Here is a 19,237-nt window from a genome sequence, read left to right on the forward strand (position 1 = left end):
TTCACGCCAACGGTTAAAAGCTCCCTCCGTTTCTGCGCCGTACCAAGCTTTATAAGAATCCTTCGTTTCCTTTTCCTTTCCTTAACTTTCTCTCTCCATGTCACTTCCCCAAAATGCCCTCCCTCTTTCTCTCTAACCCCTCCTCGCCCTCTTCCTCCTCCGACCCTCCAAACGACGCCGTCCCTTCCCCTTCCGCTTCTTCTTCCTCCTCCTCCGACATGTGGAATTACCTTATTGTACCCATCCTCTTCTACCTCTCCAAAGACCTTTCCCTCGCTAAAGCTGAAACCTCCACTCCACTCCTCCTCCCGAGTCAACGCAGAGACAACTCCTCCGCTGAAACACTGAGTTCCGCTTCTAGTTGCACGACTCTTGACCCGAAGCTCTATTATCGGCCGGTGATCGGGATACTGAGTCATCCGGGGGACGGCGCGTCGGGGAGGCTGAACAATGATACGAACGCGTCGTATATAGCGGCGTCGTATGTGAAGTTCGTGGAAGCGGCTGGGGCTCGAGTGATCCCTCTTATTTATAATGAGCCTGAGGAGATTCTTTTTGAGGTAAACACTCTAGTATATGTTCCTTTTTAAAAGAAAAGGAATGTTTATTTCAGCTGTACAAATGCTGAACTATGACTTAGGTTTTTTGGGGTTTTAACTTTTAAGTTAAGTTTAAGAAATTAGACACTTTGTCTTGGAAGATGAGCTAAGATTAATATATTTTTGGTAAATCTTATTTTTGGGTCATAACTTTTACTAATGGTAATAAATTTGCTAGATTAATAAATACTAATAATTTCTCTTGTTTTTGTTAATAAATTAGTTAGTTATGACTCTTCATTTAGTCTTGATTCTCTTGCATGATGTGCAATTTAGTTAATAATGGCAAATGCTAGAGAGTGTGCAAGGGCACTTGTTTATTTTTAGTACATTTAATGTAGTGAAATGTGATGATTTTCCACTTTATAAGTGCCCTTGGGGCATTCTTAGCAACACCCTATTACACTCTCTCATTGTTTTCCATTTTAGCAATGATACGGGTTGTGATTTTGTAAATGTGTCAGGATGGTGGGATGGTGGGTTGCATTTTTGTGGATGTTCTTCTGGATATATCGTCTAGGTTCTTAATATTTGAAAAGTTATTTTGATTCCCTTGTTGATCGCTATGCATTTCATTTTATTGCTTTGGTTTGCTATGATTAGACACTGGTATGATGCTACGATACCTGCTTTAGCATTCTTGTTGTCTTCCTTTTCTGGAAAAAATTGTCATCTTGCTAAGTCTCATCACTGTTGTATTACAGAAGCTTGAATTAGTCAATGGCGTGCTTTTTACAGGAGGGTGGGCTAAAGCCGGCTTGTACTATGAGATTGCTCAAAAAATTTTTAAGGTAATTCATATTTATTTCCCTGTTGATTTTTTTTTTTTTTAACAAAATTCAGATGAAATCAACACAAATATAGACAAGAGATTGATTTTACCAAGTGAGGTTATTATTTCTTCATGCTAAATGTTCTATTTCCATGCATTAATTACAAAGAAAAATAAATCAAGTTGCTTGTTCCCCCTACACATTAATGATCTCACTCTAAGAATTCTTCACTTTATACAAAATCTTCATTTCACTGTTTCTTGCAGAAAGTTCTAGAGAAGAATGATGCCAGAGACCATTTTCCATTGTATGCCATTTGCTTGGGTTTTGAACTTTTAACAATGATTATCAGCGAAGTAAGCATCCCTTTCATTATCTTACCTCTTTTTTTTTTTTTATATAAAGGGAAAAACAATTTACTCTTCCTAGGATTTTTATTATTAATAAGGATTTTCTTAATGGAGTTAACCTTGCTCCTCTATGTTGTAATTGGTATGCCGTACTTATATTCATTCATTTATCATGGCAAAATGACAAAATAAGATGTTTTTTTTTTTTTATTTTAAGCACTTTGTTATGTGTTTTTGTGAGAGATTACTCTCAGCCTCACATGTCTAAACATGGCCAACTCTTGCCTGTTCACCTTATTGTGAAAACTGCAGTATTTAATCGGTTAGGATTTCATGATTACCTTCTTGGTGGCAACCAAATCAATGGTTGACCTTGTTGAGTATTTCATAATGAATTTGAAATCATCCAAATCTCATCTCATCACTTTATTATCTTCGGCCCTATGGTTAACTATTTCTCTCTTATGCAATCACTTCATTATAAATTAGCTTAATGCTAGCCATGTCTACTTTGTCAGACAAACTATTTTAGTTTGGGATTTTTTTTGGTTAAATTGTAAACAATTTAACAAAGTCTTAATTTAATCAAGACATCAACTTTTTCTTCTTGATGATAGGACAGAAATATTCTTGAATCATTTAGTGCAGCAGATCAGGCATCTAGTCTCCAATTTGTGAAAAACATTAATATCGAAGGAACAGTATTTCAAAGGTACGAAAGAAAATTTATCATTCAAGGTCCATTCATATTGTTTTGTTTTGGTGTCATTACTTTTTATGATATCAATGCTACATATTATATATAATTATCCTAACTGGGTAAAATATTTGTGATTCCTAATGTGTTTTGCTGGTAGTCATTAGATGCTCAATAGGAAAGTTCAAAACAGTTAAACTGTGGATGCAATAAAGGCCAATGCATTTGCATTGCTAAGAAGGCAAAGAGTTTAATTGTACATATGCGTTTAACACTCTGTCTGAATGGTCTAGCAATTTCATGTTAAGGCTATGGGCCTGCCGCTTTTGTCCTTGTTATGTTAGGCTTAGACCGTGAGACACATGGCAATAAGATGGTGCCAGTACCAGCCAATGCTGAAGCATGTAGTCAAGCACCACTAGCACTATTAAAACCTTGTTAGGAAGAGAATAAATGTGTGCTTCTTTAGTTGCCTCGTTAGTAACATTGAATCTGATGTCCTTAGCCTACTAGGCTAGTTTTGAAATAGATTTTGAGTATATCCTTTTTTGAACTTCAGGTTCACACCTTTGATGAATAACAATAGCTAAGAAAGCTAATAATAAACTTTTAAGCACTTATTGATAAATAACAATAGCTACAATAATATCCTGTTGTCTTTGCATTAGAGGGTTTTATGCTTGTTGTTGGTATATATGTTTATGATATTTAACCTTTCAATCATTGGGTGGATATGAAGTGATTTTCAGCCAATAATTTGTTATTTGGTACGAGTTAATTGCTATTACATTTTGAATGACTAAAAAGATAGGGATTGTCCCAAACTTTCTATTTTAGCCCAACCTGACTGAGATCTATTTTGATGAGAGCTTATGTAATTTCTTATAGTTGGTGTAATTATATGTTAATATGTTAATCTCATTGATCACAGCTTTACAGCTCGAAATTTACATTCTTTTTACAGATTTCCGCCAGATTTGCTGGAAAAGCTAGGTGCAGATTGCCTAGTCATGCAAAACCATCATGTGAGTTTCATGGCTCCTTTTTTTTTTTATTGTTTAAATTATTCATGCAATGTATTATTTTTAGTTTTTTCTTCTCTAACATGGCCTTCATGGTTAATTGCTAAAAGCGAAAACTAATAATCAAGCATCTACATTCAAATTTATTTTGATGTTTTCTAATCAATATTTTCTTATTTGATTCTGTTCCTGGTTGCCTGGTTTCCTCTAATTGGCAATTTTAACAGCTTCCTACTTGACATCTTATGCATATTAGCATATATGAGAGATGAAATGAATTTTAAATTATAACTTTACAAACTAATTTGTTCATGCCTTTTGTTTTCTTAATCTTTAATTTGATTTCCTTGAAGGAAAAAATTTGCTGGGGTTTCAGGCATGTCCACCTCTTTCTTGGTAGGTAAAATAGCAGAAAAATCAAAGGACAAGATGTCCTTCAGGGAATAGCTAGCTAAGAGTAGAGGCCTAAGAAAGAAAAAAGATGCTAATGCAATTTAGAGAGGGAAAAAGAAAGGAGCACAAGGACAAGCAATGGGACTTTAGTTGTTCAGCTTTAAAGATAATGAATTTCGATTGAAAAATGGCTGCCATTGATGAATGCGCATAAAGAGAACCTCTGCCCCCCTCTCTACTGGCACATTGTCAGTGTTATGCTTAGATCTACAAGCTAATTATCAATGTCTAAACCAATGTCTCATTATGTTGTAACAGTATGGCATTTCACCAGAGAGACTTCGGAATAATCCAAATCTATCCAGCTTCTTCAAGATTTTAACAACAAGCACAGATGATAATAACGAGGTACTGAACTTTACTATCAGTTGCTGGTGTTTACTATGCCATAGGACTTGTCTAACTTGATTTATCTCTTTACCTTTTATGGTTGCTTTAAGAATCCTTATTTCTGTAAAAGTGTTAATAACAGGTCTATGTCTCCACTGTACAAGCGCATGGGTATCCTGTCACTGCCTTCCAGTGGCATCCAGAGGTACTTTTTTTAATATGCTTTCCGATCATCTAGCTTCATGTTTATGCCTCCCAAAATTCATGGTTTTCTGTTAGATAGTTTACCATTAAATGTTGCTTTGCTGGATGTAACTTCAAAGGAAGGAGGTCTGATAAATGGATGAAATTTATTTCAAAAAGAAATTATCTCTAATGTTGACACACTTGAGTACAAACCATGACTGCTGAAAACTAAAGTTTACTTGTATATTTTTGAAAAGCCTGTCCAACAACTTCCTATGAGCCTTCCTTTCTTTATGTTTGTTTGACACATAAATACTCAATCAAAGATTACAATAGTTGTTTCCACTGGATGATTGAATCTTCCAGAAACCTCCTAAGTTTGCTTAGTAGGAATATTTTTCGTATTCTTTGAATTTATAGAAATGATGATATTCTTTATTCCCCTCCCTTGTGGCAACCTTCTGTTTCATCTTAACGGTTTTTATCCCATACTAAAGAATATTAATAGCTGTCCGGTGTGAGCTCAAGTGACTAGTTTTCCCCTTGAGAGTCTCTTTTTGTTGCTTCCCTGATCTACAAGGTAGTAAATAATGAAAATGCATATACTCAGTCTACACCAATTAGTACAGAAAGGCTCTCTCTAATTTGTTTGCTCACCAGTTATCCAAAAAACATAATTTTTTACTCATGGAAAAACCATGTGGGAGTTATTGGAGACACAACAGCAAATTGGATTAAATTTTCCTTATAGGTGAAGTACTATTCGTTACTTGCTTTTGATGACTGCATGCATGTATTTGGTAAAGGAATGGAGTTCACTTTGGAGGTGCCTCTTTATTCAATGAAAAGCATACTACTATAATTCACATCTAAAATCTCTTGAAGGATGCAATCAGGGTAAGAATGTGTTTTTGGAGCATGCTTCAGCAGGGTACTTGGGATGTTTTATTTAGTATAATTGTTTTATTTCAACTTTTCCTCATAGGAGCAAATGCTGCAGTTGGTTTGAGTAATTTCTGCCATGTACTCAATTTTGGCATGAGATTTTGACTTCCACATAATTTTTCTTGTAAAATAATAGTCAAATGTATGACCCATTATAAAGAATCAGTGTCTCCTTTTTCTTCTTATAACTTTTGTTGTTTCTCCTGCCCATGTTTCTCTTGGTCATTTGACTTTGTTTGCAAATTTATTGCTTTATACTTTGATCCAGCAATATTACTCCATTTCAAGCTGAATAGCCTGACCACATAACTTGCAGAAAAATGCTTTTGAATGGGGCTCAACAATGATTCCACACTCCGAAGATGCCATTCAAGTGACCCAACATGTTGCTAACTTTTTAATCAGGTTAGGAATGTTAACAACAGGAGAAATTAATAGTTTGTTCTCTATATTCTTTCAATGCAGTGAGTAGTAAATTTAATATATGACTCGATGGAGTGAGGCACAATCTTGCACTTCACACACATCATAGAGTGTTGTGTAATTGTTCCTATGTGGATATGCTCTGCTTCATGCTATGGCATACGTATGGAAGAAATATTCAAAGGAAAATTTGATGAAATTTAGTTTAATAAGGTATAAGAAGTAAATTGTTTATTATGAAAGAAAAGGAAAGAAAATAGGTGAACTTCAATTTTCAACATGCAAGACTGCAAGTAATATTCTGGCCGAAAAAGAAAATCCGGTGGTCTTTTGAATATAAGAATGATGAAAGGAAAAAGGAAGTGTATTTCTAAATTAGGTACAAACCAGCTGATTTAAAAGATACCAAGCCATTGTGGAGTAGTAAATGCAAATCTAAGAAGCTAAATCAAGTTTTGGTAGTGAGTATTTTTGACTACTACTTGTAGTACTACATTATTTGTTTGCAATTGAGTTAATATCATTTTCCTGGTGCAGCGAGGCTAGGAAGTCACTAAACAGGCCACCTCCTCGAAAAGTGCTTGATAACCTCATTTATAATTATAGCCCTACCTATTGTGGGAAGGCTGGGTATGCTGATACTATCCTTATGAGACTATTAACAGCTTCATATTTGATTGTAAGGCTACCAACGTGTTCCTTGTATTTGACTGCAGGAAGGGATTCGATGAGGTCTACATCTTTACACAGCTTCAACCTCGAATTTGAAAGGGTTGCGCCGGTATCTGATGTTACAGATATGTTGTGTAGAAATATGTATACATTGTTCTTATGTAAGTGTTTTGGGCCACCTGTTCTGAGTTCTGAATCTGAATGTTCCCTTCATGTCTTAATATCAAGCTGTGCTCAGGAACAATCTTTTATCAGACTTGAAGGGATATTGAATTATTGTCATCAGTCAGCATATAACATATTCATAAGCTACATGTACTGCTGCCACCTTATGTTTCAGTTTTCCTCTTCACTAAGTGAGGAAGTCTATACATTCAGTGGCTAATATCACATGCTTATCTATTTATTTATTTTATTATCCAAAAAAGAAAAAGGAGAACAGAAAAGATAACAACAATCAAGAGGGAGCACTAAAAAAAAGACAGAAAATTCTACAAATCACATGTTTTCAGACAGTCCCACTAAGATGCTTGACTACAAACTTGAGAAAGTAAGAATGAGAAATAAAATCCAATCTCTGACTATTTCTGTTAGTATCGATGATTATTTTTTTTTTTTAGCAAGATTGAAAATATTATTATACATGTTACAGTAAATGTGTCTATTTTAATAGGTACTTGAACATTTAATTCAATGATAAGTGAATGCATTTTCTTTCATATTTGAATCTTCCAAAGATACCTTATAATCGTATATCTTGTATTATTCAAGATTACGATAAGGTTTGGATAGTAAAACCATTACCTATCACGGGTTTGAATATATATATATATATATATATTATTTTTTGTTTGTAAATTTTTATAATTAGTGTAATATTAAAATTAATTAATTATTATAAATATGATTTTAAACTTAAGTTATTTTTTATGAATTAATTTTAATTTGCTAATTCAATTTTCAGTGAAACTATACTTAAAAATTGATTTTAAATTTATTTTAATTAAGTATTTAACTGAGTAGATAATACATAAAATATTAAGATATAAGATCGGACAGTAATTAAAAATTTAATCTGATATTTATAAGATTCGGATACCCTATCAAATAATCAAATTCAGATTAAAGTACCTCAAACTTGGTTTTTTTCCCCTTCCTTCCCATGATTTATAAAAGTTTATTTTGACATATTGATTAAGAAAGTAATATTTAAAAAGAAATTCCAAAAACTCTACTTTGAACCCAAAAAAGGTCCATTAAGTAACAAAGTGGGTCCATCAGAATCAATATCCTAGGCCCCATTAAAACTTTCACACTTAGCCCAAGGCCTACAATCCAGAGTCATGAGCCCATTGTGTCCAATTTGGTCCTCCATAGTCACGTGCAAACCCCAATCGTCACGTGCGAACAACAGCCATTCGTCCATCCCTATTCCCCTAGCCCTTTATATAGTCCCCCGTACCCATATGGAATGGCGGGAAAGTCAGTGTCCTTCGTAGAGGGAAAATCTCCCAAAGCTGACTTCAAAACCCTTCCAAAATAAGGACAATGTCCCAAATTGAAACCCTAGGTATTCTCGAAGAGATCCAAGCTCTCGTCTCCGATAAACTTCAAGTAGTAAGTTTTATTTATGTTGGATTTTATTTGAATTTAGATATTGACTTAATTCTTCTATTTTTTTCTGGTTCCTGTTTATTTTTCTCTTTTTCTTCTGCTAATTTGAATTTTTGCTTTTATTTCATGGCCTTAATCTTTATGGGTTCTGTCCAATTTTCTTGCTTTTTACTGAGTTTATTGATAAATTGATTTCTGGGTAGTGGCTACAATGGAGCCTCTTTTTTATTACTTAGTAAACTAGAGGGATAATTTATTCCTCTCTACCCTCTTAATGTTTTATTTCTTCTTTTTTTTTTTGTCAAAAATGAAATTTACGATTTTTATAATGCAATAATTCTCTTTCAAGGTGGAATTGTGTAGTATAAAGTTTTTAGTACAAAATTTTCAGTCTTTAGCAGCTTGAATGATGTTTTTGATAAAAATGATGTCAGAACAGGATAACAATTTGCCTGCCCTTGTATTATCTTCCTGAATTTTATGCTCAAAGAAATTGCTTTTCTTTTTGAGTTATAAGCTAGAAATATCATTCAAGGCTGGGACTTTGTATAAAGTTCTCATTGTTCAAAATGGTTTTTCTTTTCAGGTGTCCTACAAGTGGCTGAGTCGTAATTTTCTGGTGTCATCCAATGTAGCGAAAAGGTAAGAATTCCCTGCCAAGAATGTAGTTAAAGTTTGTTTTCATGTATATAGCCATGTGCATTCACAGACACATACAGAGATAATATATAACAACTTACTGATAATTGTACATGTACTTAGATTGCTTGCTGAGTTTGTTGAGAGACATGGAAGTGGGTTAGAAGTTGTATATAGTTTGTCTGGCTGGTTGAAGAACACTCCATCAAACTATCATATACAGCTTGTGTCAGGGCCTAAACTTGCAGGTTAGACTTTCCATGACAATTTCATCTTTCCACTTATTTTTATATTTTTACGGTTAAGGGTATATACAACTTCACACCTGTGCTTGTGTACAGCAGGCAGGACCATTCTTGGGATGGATGACCTATGCATAATAGAATATTCATGGTAAATTAGATGGAAGTTCATTGATCTGTGGATCTCCATTGTAGCTAGAATGCTAACTTGTAATATATTTTATGAGAAATCCTTATTCAGTTGACTGACTGACCTGTTTTTACTTTTTTATAATTAAGACTCACAAAGGGGGATTTAAAATTGTACAATGGAAATTTAAATGCAATTATATACAATGAATGAGAGAGATTGCCTTTTTAATCTATTTTAACTTCCAAATTTTCAATATTGCTGCTAAAATTTCCTCTTTATCAGTTTCTTTTTACTTAGGAAGTTATCTTATGGGTTCTCATTTCTGGATTTTTCACTATAAGTTATTGAAATATGTGCAATGCTCTCCAGTTTGTGCATTAAATCAACCCAACGACTTCTCCATCTGAATAGACTTAATACAGCTGAGTACACTAACTTTTTAAGATGTGTTTGGTGGTTTTGAGTATCTTATCTATCTCTAACTGTTTTGCCATAATTGTATTTATGTTGTTTAGCTATTAAAAATAGGTAACAGAGATTAACGGCAATTCTCTTTCCTAACTTTCTTGCAGAAGCCAAGCAAGAATATGATGGCAATTGCAGAGTTCATGTGTACAGTGTGCAAGCTTGCATCCCAAAGGACCCAGCTGCACTTTGGAATACTGAATTTATACAAGCTGAAGAGCTCTTCAAGCAGCCCACCACAGCAGATAATTGCTTGAGAGATAACAGGTATCCTTCTATAAAGTGATCGTTGCAGCACAGGAACAGAAATAGATTTCATGTTGTGTTGGTAGGTCCTTCATACTAAGGAAAAAAAAAGGCCTTTTTTTTTTCTGGGGTTGGGGGGCTGGGTTCATGATATAAGTCTACTCATTCTCTGGATAAACTCTTGCCGGAATTTCACATGCTAGTTTCTTAATCAGATAAACATATAGAAAACTCTGAGTAATGTGTACATGTCCTTAATGTTTTCATCAGGTTCTGTGGGATATTAACTTCATTTGTCAAACGCAACGTCAATGGAACTTCCGTAAGGGTTGCAGCTGTACAGCCAAAGAGTGTAGGAATCTCAGGACCGCCCAAACATAATTCTGCTCAAAACAATGCAGCTTTACCATCTCAACAAAATAAAGTTCAGCAATCAAGCTTAAAAGTTGCTCAGCAGCCTCCCAGTGTGGTAAAAGATGTTAAAAGCAACAGTACTGACATAGGAGTCCATGATCCGGCCAGCAAGCCTTCTGCTGATAAAGAACAAATTTCTTCCTTGTCTTCTAATAAAAAGAAAGACCAGAATGATAAAAGCTCCACTGCAAGTGGAGGTTCATTAGCAAATTTATGGGGTCGTGCATCTACAAAACCGAAGCCTAGTTGTGTGCCGGCAGATGATAGTGATTCCATCCAAAATCGCAATGGTTTGTTTCCATTTGATTTGTTTCTAGAGTTACCTTGGTATATCATTTTTTTTATATATAAATTGAAAAGTAAACTTATATTCAACAAATCTATGGCTCACATTACTTAGATGGTTCTGATATTTGATTTTTTTCATTTCTACAACATGGTTTTTATATTCTTAGCTGACTCTTTATCTTGTTTCTATAATTTGTTTTTAATTATTAGTGAGTGCAGATGCACAAATTTGTGCTCGTGAAGCAGTAGAGGATGAGAACAGTGACGATGGTGCTCAAGATGTTAATTTTAGGAGAGCTTCTAATGGTGAAGGCAATAGAAAACGGAGGGTAGTTTTTGATTTCTCAGATGAGGATGAGTATGAAGATGCTGTCAATCTAGCTTCACCTGATCCCCCTAAAGGGAAATCATCTTTTGATTCTGAACAAAATTCTAAAACTTTGGTTCCAAAGATACCCAATTTGATTGTAGACGAGCCAAAAAAAGATGAAATAAAGGTCAAGGAAGAGAAAACTACTAATAGAGAACCCAAAAGCTCAAGCAAAAGCACAACTGGTGGACATTCCTCTTTGGTTAAGGTTGAAAACCAGCTTCCTGAAACTGATGCGAAGGATAAAGTGATTGATGCCGCTCCAAATTCACCTAAAAGGAGAAAAGTGATGAAGACACGAATTGATGACCGAGGAAGAGAAGGTAAATCCAATACCTAGCCTCTCTCTAAGAGTGCTTTGTTTTCTTTGTCAGTGAATCATCCAATTTTGAAAATTTTGTCACCTGCTCTTTCTTAGGTCAATTGGGATTTGAAATACTGAAGACAAAGTTTAATCTTGGTTTATATTTACTTTTTTATCTGTCATCATGCAACATTTCTTACTTTTTTATCTGTCATCATGCAACATTTCTTACTTCATGCTAGAGGTATGCTCTTGTGAAGTTCCTCCAATGCCTACAGTTTTACTCATCCAATTAATTTTTTTATGGATACTCCAAATTTAAACTTGACCACTGGAAACCTATAATTGAATATTTTTATCCATCTTGCTTTCTATGAGAGATGTGGACATTGGTGTTCGTGCATATGCATCCTTAATGCACTAAATTGGAGCAAACAGTGTTCGTAGTGCTAAATTCAACAGATTCTATCTTCTCATATTAATATTTTTCTCCCATTTTTGTTAATATTAGTAACTGAGGTAGTCTGGGAAGGTGAGGAGACAGAGGTGAAAGTTGAAAGTGACATGCCCAGGAAAGTCGGAAGTGGAACACCCAATGCTGACAACAATACTGTCACAAATACTAATAACAGGTTAATGCTATTTTCTCTTCATTGATTTTTGCTAGTTACTCATTTTTCCCAGCAGAAGTGCACTTTCACAGTTGCTTACCATGTCTAACGAAACACTTTCGTGTCTGAGAAATGGCCAGCTGTTTGGTTTATTTGTTTTTGCCTGCTATAAACACTCTGTTTAGTTGTACTGATTCCTATGCCTGGAAAATGATTCCAGGATACCTAATTCTCTGCTGCTGCACTCAGGAAAAGGACAAAAATAAAAATTATAAGTAAAAATTTATCTCTTATAAAATCCCTCTAAATGAGAGAAAAAGAAATGCCTTCTATATTCTTGTATAATGTGCTCTCTTTGTCATTATAATATTAGTACATTCTGCTTTTGATTTTTATGGTAATTCAGTTGGCATCCTAGTTATTTGAAACTCACCATGCCAAAATATGAATTTATTTTTTTCAGGATTCTCACTTTGGATAACCCATTACCTGTATAACCTTTCCTTCTTCTCTCTTTCCTCCTGCCAGGCATGAGTAAAACGAAAGCCCAACAGTTATTTGCTAAAATACTAGGTCCTATGAGGGAGGGTTAACAATTGTCACCAGAATAACAAAAGAGGACAGTAGGGCAGAGTGGGATTTGTGTTGCACTTTTAACTTTTGAGGATATTCATAGTTAACACACATCTTGAAGTGGATGGTAATCCTCTAAAATTGTGTACCCTAACTGTAAGGAGGGAAGAAAAGAGAGAGAGAAAGGGGGAAGTTGTATATAGCTCCTTACTGCAATGACCTAAATATTTTGGGTGCTTGTGTTTCATGCCTTCAAGCTATTGAAACATTGATAGGTTTCTAAGCTATGTGCATGTCACTGAGGCCAATGTTTGTGCCAATTATTTAGATCTTTTATTTTAATTTTTCTGTTTTAGTAGAAAATTAGTAGCTAGGGCATCAGTGCCATCTAACTATTTGATTTGTTGATGCAGGCCTCCTGCAGCCAAGAAGTCTCCTGCACTTGGAAACACTGCACCATCTAATCCAGGAGGTAAAGCTGGAAACAAGAAAGCTGGAAATGCAAAGGATCCTAAGCAAGGGAACATTCTATCGTTCTTCAAAAGGGTTTGATCAGATTGATGCCAAGCGGCTTTGCTTTTTCTTCCCATTTTGTATGAGCTTTGCAGTAATGAAAGGTTGCTTTAACAGACATCAGTATATGTTCATGTATATTCTCATGGACTTTTATGAAGTTATATTTCTCAATTTGCACCTTCATCTTCTGGTTATGAGAATTTGCTGGCATTGTTCAAGTAATCTGCTAGTTTCAAAAGGGAATCTTTCGAGTTCGATTCATCGAACTTTAGAATCATCAGGTCAGATGCTGCTCCAGGATGAGATATCATGCCAATGCATACTCTGATTCAACTCAGTTATTTTAGTTTTACTTTGGAAAACCAGAATCATATTGGTTTTGTATGCTATCTGCTTGGCTTTGGGTAAAATAATTCAGTCAACAACTATTCTATTCATGGAAATATATATATAGAATCTTCAAGTTGGGACAAGGATCAAAGTTCAAACAACAATTATCCCCACATAACAGCCTGACAAATAACCTTTGCCTAGCAAGCCCAGAGAAAAACTGAGACAACTTACCAAATTCAAAACCAATGTTTTATGCCCTTGATCGATTCATCAAAGAAACTTACAGCAACCTAGTGAATGTCCATGGTCAAACATAAAAGTTGGAAAAAAACCAAAAAGGCATAAATGCCGGCACTGAGTTTATCAAGTGTTTCCAAAGAACATGAGAGCATAATATACATGATTTACATTCATTCTTGCACACACAGCACTCAGAATTCTCTCTATTTTCAACTATCTCGGATTAAGTTGGTCGGCTCACTCAAAACATACTTTGGTAGTTCATACTTAGCACCTGCAAACAAGAGTTCGTATAAGGCATGTTAGCAGGAATTTCTCAAGCCAGAGAAAGCAACACTTTCTAAGTTAAATTATTTGCAATAAATTACTGGAAATACACCATTCCATACTAGATAGCACCAGTTTTAGTTCTAAATTTGTTAGAAATTCAGTGGCATCAACATCACCCTACTAAAACTTGTGTGTTCGGCTTTAAAAAACATTTTTCATTTTCTATTTTCCAATTTATTGACCATGTGTTTTATATATCAAAATGAAAAACTATTTCTAAACGTAAAAACAATGAATACGTATTTGGTATTGTATTTTGTCAATATGTATTATATAACTGCTATTAATGTTCTCAATATGTATCATATACATATACATCATTGAGTAAAGATCAACTTAATTTGATATACACAAATATTCAATTTAGTGCATGTTTGGCCTAGCTTTTTTTCAGCTTATCTACCTCTTAAAAGTAAAAGTCAGGCCAAATATGATTTTTTGAGAAACTCTTAAAAAAAAAGTAGCTTTTTTTTCAAGAACAAAATTTTTAAAATAAGAGCTTAAAAAAAAGCTCCAAGGAGGAGCTTTTTCTTCTCTTCTTTTAAAAATGTAAGAGAATTTTTATTTTTGTTCAAAAAATATCCTCATTTATTAAAAATAATTACAATATTACCCTTTCAAAAAAAAAATACCTTCTATGATAATTTTAACAAAAATTATAACTTACAAAAAAAACTTATAAAAAGAAATTTACCAAACATCTTTAGCTGAATTTTAAAAACTATTATTTTTCATAAGAGCTTCATAATAGCTTTTAAGTTAAAAAAAAGTCAGACTAAACAGGCTCTTAAGACAAATAATATATAATTAAATGTTACAATTTTACCTAAATCTTTTGTTTAATTTTTCATCCACCTAACACTTGAATGTACTTGATCAGACAAAGCAAATATATACCTTGAAATTAGAAAGATAAAATAAAATGAAAATGAAAATGAAAATGAAAACATAAAAAGCCTGTCTTTTCTTAAACCAAACAGAGTCCTAATTATTTCCTGGGAGGTTGAATCTTGGCGCTATTAAAAGGAGGCTCAAATAGTCATCAAAATCTGATGCAGCAAAGGTGTTTTACCTCTTTCATCATAGCAGATGGTTAAATCAGCGTTTTGCACTATGACCCCTGCACTGTCCACAATAGCTTGAGCAAGGGTTAGATCAGCTTCAGCAGCAGCTCGAAGTGCATCCCAGATCTCTAGTGTCCAGGAAGTTGAAGTACATTTCAGGTCCATGCCAAAAATAACCAATTTATTTTCATGTATGCAGAGTCAAAGGAAAAAGTTATATTGGAAGTAGAAGGCTATCAAGAAAACCATACTTGTTCAATTTAGTTTCAATCAGTTACTTCTAATGTTCTATTCTACAGTAAAACTAGATTGCACTTGTACAATGTAATGGATTTCTTGTCAAGACCAGACTTCTATATCATAGACAAAAAATGGTTTTATATACCACCTCAAGTTAGAAATATAACCTTCACTCTTCAAAAAAAAAAGTTAGAAATATAATCTTCAACTGAATCTTTGATGCAGAACCACCTTGGTGATATATTTGGAACTTGGAATTATGTTGAAGTTTTATGCCTTGTATTTATATAATTTGGTTGGTTATTTTTCATTCAGCTTTGAGTTACTGAGACTTGAGAATTGATGTCTACCCCTTGGTTCTCTCTTTTCCTTCCCTCATTTCTTCTAATTCTATCCTATGTTCCTCTGGTTCTTTTTCCTCTTTGATAGTCATGTAATTTCTGTTTCTCTCTTTCCCACCCTTGGTTCATCTTACAACCATATTACTATTCAGTATTCGAATTCTAAAGTGCCAACTACTGGCACTAAGTATTAAGAGTTTGTAGGCTTAATCTAGTGATTTGCAAAAATCATTGTAGGCTTTCAGTGAGACGTGATTTTGATTAAAATAAGTGTAGCTAAAATGGCTATTCTCCTAAATCATAAGTGTCATAAAACAGTGATCATCTTTTACTCAGTACAACTTGGCCTGTCTTTGTATTTAAGTAGCGTTAAATACTGTTATTAAAACTCCTAAATATCAATGTTTAATTTGACAGTCATGTCCATGGAGAACCTTCTAATGAAACCTTTAGTTCTCATTAGTAACTTTACTCTGGTCAATCAAACATTAAATCTAAGTCATCAGCAATGTGTAGGTCAGCCATCTCAGAATTCAAGTTGTGGGTAGACTGTCAACGTGTTTTAAGGCTGATCTAAATTTCACATTGTAAAAAAATTAAACCTAAAGCCATCCTGTCAGCAATGTCCTTAGTTATCATCATTCACAAGAAGATTGCTAAGGGGAACCTAAAGCCAACTCTACATTCATGCCTGTGTCAGTTTTTCTTTTCTTTTCTTTTTGAGCTATAAAACTTTAAATTAGTCTGATCAGTGAAAGAGTTGGGCTGGCTAGTTTACACTTACCATTTTCAGTTAATCCGTATGCATGCTTAAGTAATTTACACGCATAATCCAAGATCCTAATTTTATATTGCACAGGGGATCTGGAACTTAACTGATTAACATGAAAATACCTTCCTACATGAATCTGAGTATCTAAGTACAACCATTTCATTTTTACAGTTCTAGGTCTAACTTCAGAACCAACCAAAATTTGAAATAGATCAACTCAGTCTGATTCAGTTTTCCATAAAAAAGGATTCACCACATAACTAGGTCTGCATATTGGTGGTGTTAGCTGCCATTATTAGACTAACTCATAGAGAGAAGAAACGCTTTTGATATGGCCAACTCAAGATCAACAAAATTTCTTCTCACAAACAAAATTGGGAACATCTACATACAAATATTCACAATCTTATCCATGTTAACCTAACAGTTGATTTAGATTAACAAAATCCTTGGTGATTATAAGTCATAGGTAACTACCTTTCCTGCCACCATAATGAGGAGCAGTGTCCCAAAACTCTTCACGCATCTGCACAAGTTGAGACTTTGTAATTGGCTGAGGGTGTTTCCAGGGTTTTGGCTTCCTGATCTTTTTCACATTCCCTGTTGAAGCCAAAAAAGTTGACTGTATTACTTTTAGACTATAGTACATATAATATTCGACTGTGAATCTAAAAGCATGAGTTCATACTGCACTTTTACCAGGAGTTAGTTAGCACAAGGTGAAAAGAAACTAACAACCCAAATACTCAAATACTACCTCTTTTGAATATAGCATGCTTGGAGCTCAAACTTCACGGTGTTATAATGAAAATGTCATATATGAATTGTGCTAAGATCCATTAAAATACCCATTACATGAATGAATTTATAGCCGATTTCATGCAGCCGAGGGATTAGTCCTTTTGTTTTCATTAAATTTCAAGACAAAAGCATATATATAAATAAATAAATAAATATTGTTGCAACTCCTAAAATGCCATTTTTCTTCATTGAAAAGTAAATCAACAAAACAGTTCAAAAGCAAATGACTACTAATTGCAAGCTAGTAAGTAAAGATTCAAATCTTCATCCTAAATTTAGCAAATCCTTTTCAACTGACCAGCCACTTTTTTCTTTATTTATTTATTTATTTATTTTTGACAATTCGTTAAAGAAGAACAATTTAATCACATAATTGAATAACGAAAAATGCTGATAATCTCTAACATTCAACGCAATAAAAAAAACTAAAAAGTGGACAAAAATAAAAAAAAATAAACGAAATTCAAGCGGCTGCCTTTTAGTTGCTTAGAAGATATCGGAAACTTTTGCTAGTCAATCTACCATTTGACTATCTTAGCTCAACGTTTTTCTTAAGTTGAAACAATTCAAATATGTTGCCATTGTTCCATAAGCTTCCAATTTTCCCTACGATTTTCCCAGGAACCAAACAGAAATTCCGCAAACAGAAGAAGAGAAAAGACTAAAGTCAAAAGCCTGACCGTCTCCCTTGGCCGGCGTCGATCCAGCACAGCCCATTCTGCTTTTCTTCTAAAGCCCAAAAGCTCACAATTTTCAAAGCCCAAAAAAAACAGGGGAAACACAAAAGTTTGCTCCTTTTATATATTTTCAGAACAAACTCTCGTAGTGTTGTTGTTCATTGAAATTGAAGTCAAAGCTTCTTTAAAGAAGAGAGGGAGAAGGAGATGGAAACGTTTCTCCGGTGAAAAAGGCCCTGCAGTTTTTCCGGTGAATTAAATTAAATTATGAAAGGAAAAAAAGAAAGGAGGAAAATGATGATTTGATGATGATTGGGTAAATAAATAAATAATATAATATAATATTAATAATCTCAATAAAAAGAGAGCAATCGTGAATCGATTGTGATTGGTGGTTGGCTGTCATGTTCCTCGTTCGTGAGTTTCTTTATTCAATCTTTCTAACTTTTTTCCTTTTGGGGGGGACTGCCAATAATTTATCCTCCATTTTAGCAAATTTTACATTTATCCTTATAACTTTAATGACTCTACCAATTAAGCCCTTGAGAACCTTATCATTAAATATCTTACATTATCCTATATTTTATAATCGGGTTCGAGTAATAATTAAGCCTTTGAGAGTCTACTGTTTGAGTCTTCAATTCGGAAATCTCAATGTTCGAATATTGAGAAGCGAAAATTTTAATTTTTTAAAAGTCAAATTAGTGTACAAAGAAATTGAATCTAATATCTAAATATTTTCATGAGTAATTTGTTATCTATTTTTTTAATTCAAATATGAGCTTCGAACTCATCCTCTTAAGATTCAAATTGTAGCATACATCTCTAAAATAAAATGTTTAAACTTTTTTTTTCATTTATTGGAGGTTAGGAATTGGGATTAGTCTCTAAACTCTTGTTCTTGTTGAGTAATGATCTCAATTTTTATTTAATTTGAATCTTAAATATAATATTTCTTTAGAATATATTAATAACTATTTTAAAATGATGAAATTCCCTATTCATTCATGTGATCACGTATGTTATTTGTTTGATTATATAATTTAAAATTTTAAAATTTTTCAATATCTTTTCAAAAAAAATATAAATATTTTTAATAAAATAATATTTTACCTTGAGATTGAAATTCAAAATCCTCACTTGACCATATGGGAACTCACAACACGTGTAATCTCGTATAAAAGTTTAAAAATATAGATTTTTTTAATTTCTAATGCAGATCAATAGGACTTAATTGTAAGGTTTTAAATTATAGGAACGAAATTGGTATTTAACAAACCTTAAGGGATAAAAATGGGTATTCACCTAAAAGGAGGGTGCGGTGAAGTCTATGGAATCTTCATGACACGGCAACGTTTATTGACTTGTGAGAATTTGCCATGTCAGCAGTGGATGAAGATTTGGACCTTCTGTAGGACCCACTTTTTAAGTGTCCTATTATTGAAGATAATTGGGCCCGCCATTGGCGGCTTTGGGCAAATCTATTGGTCTCGGGAGTGTGATGACATTTCCGTTGATGATTATGAAACTGTATTTTCTTTTTCTTTTTCATGGAATTTCCATATTTTCCTAAT

At 33.7% G+C, this 19,237-nt stretch overlaps 3 protein-coding genes across 3 annotated transcripts; 2 read left to right on the forward strand and 1 right to left on the reverse strand.

The window, feature by feature from the left end:
- The first annotated feature begins 47 nt into the window (after positions 1-47).
- Positions 48-6,840, forward strand: LOC18594335 (gamma-glutamyl hydrolase 2-like). The gene is made up of 10 exons (XM_007021854.3): positions 48-560; positions 1,304-1,390; positions 1,639-1,728; positions 2,340-2,434; positions 3,384-3,444; positions 4,153-4,242; positions 4,367-4,429; positions 5,672-5,760; positions 6,316-6,408; positions 6,495-6,840. Exons 1-10 carry the CDS (start codon positions 114-116, stop codon positions 6,544-6,546), a joined length of 1,167 nt encoding a protein of 388 aa, XP_007021916.3. The 5' UTR covers positions 48-113; the 3' UTR covers positions 6,547-6,840.
- Positions 6,841-7,912: 1,072 nt separating this feature from the next.
- POLD3 (DNA-directed DNA polymerase) lies at positions 7,913-13,036 on the forward strand. The gene is made up of 8 exons (XM_007021853.3): positions 7,913-8,067; positions 8,651-8,706; positions 8,827-8,951; positions 9,651-9,810; positions 10,060-10,493; positions 10,702-11,184; positions 11,677-11,797; positions 12,763-13,036. Exons 1-8 carry the CDS (start codon positions 7,999-8,001, stop codon positions 12,899-12,901), a joined length of 1,587 nt encoding a protein of 528 aa, XP_007021915.3. The 5' UTR covers positions 7,913-7,998; the 3' UTR covers positions 12,902-13,036.
- Positions 13,037-13,433: 397 nt separating this feature from the next.
- On the reverse strand, positions 13,434-17,982 carry LOC18594333 (uncharacterized). The gene is made up of 4 exons (XM_007021852.3): positions 17,667-17,982; positions 16,663-16,785; positions 14,841-14,960; positions 13,434-13,712 (listed from the first exon to the last, which is right to left on the reverse strand). The coding sequence occupies exons 1-4, from the start codon at positions 17,701-17,703 to the stop codon at positions 13,648-13,650; spliced, it is 345 nt and encodes a 114-aa protein (XP_007021914.2). The 5' UTR covers positions 17,704-17,982; the 3' UTR covers positions 13,434-13,647.
- Positions 17,983-19,237: the final 1,255 nt, after the last annotated feature.

Source organism: Theobroma cacao, chromosome 7 (assembly GCF_053813885.1).
Source record: "Theobroma cacao isolate CCN51 chromosome 7, ASM5381388v1, whole genome shotgun sequence".
NCBI classification, from domain to species: domain Eukaryota; kingdom Viridiplantae; phylum Streptophyta; class Magnoliopsida; order Malvales; family Malvaceae; genus Theobroma; species Theobroma cacao.

Excerpts from the sequence above, each read along its gene's own strand:
- LOC18594335 (XM_007021854.3), top strand. The coding sequence starts at position 114 with ATGCCCTCCCTCTTTCTCTCTAACCCCTCCTCGCCCTCTTCCTCCTCC. Across the intron at positions 2,435-3,383 it reads GAAGGAACAGTATTTCAAAG|ATTTCCGCCAGATTTGCTGG; the intron begins GTACGAAAGAAA and ends TTCTTTTTACAG. Across the intron at positions 3,445-4,152 it reads TAGTCATGCAAAACCATCAT|TATGGCATTTCACCAGAGAG; the intron begins GTGAGTTTCATG and ends ATGTTGTAACAG.
- POLD3 (XM_007021853.3), top strand. The coding sequence starts at position 7,999 with ATGTCCCAAATTGAAACCCTAGGTATTCTCGAAGAGATCCAAGCTCTC. Across the intron at positions 8,707-8,826 it reads TCATCCAATGTAGCGAAAAG|ATTGCTTGCTGAGTTTGTTG; the intron begins GTAAGAATTCCC and ends ACATGTACTTAG. Across the intron at positions 11,798-12,762 it reads GTCACAAATACTAATAACAG|GCCTCCTGCAGCCAAGAAGT; the intron begins GTTAATGCTATT and ends TTGTTGATGCAG.
- LOC18594333 (XM_007021852.3), bottom strand. The coding sequence starts at position 17,703 with ATGGGCTGTGCTGGATCGACGCCGGCCAAGGGAGACG. Across the intron at positions 14,961-16,662 it reads TCATTATGGTGGCAGGAAAG|AGATCTGGGATGCACTTCGA; the intron begins GTAGTTACCTAT and ends CCTGGACACTAG. Across the intron at positions 13,713-14,840 it reads CATCTGCTATGATGAAAGAG|GTGCTAAGTATGAACTACCA; the intron begins GTAAAACACCTT and ends TCTTGTTTGCAG.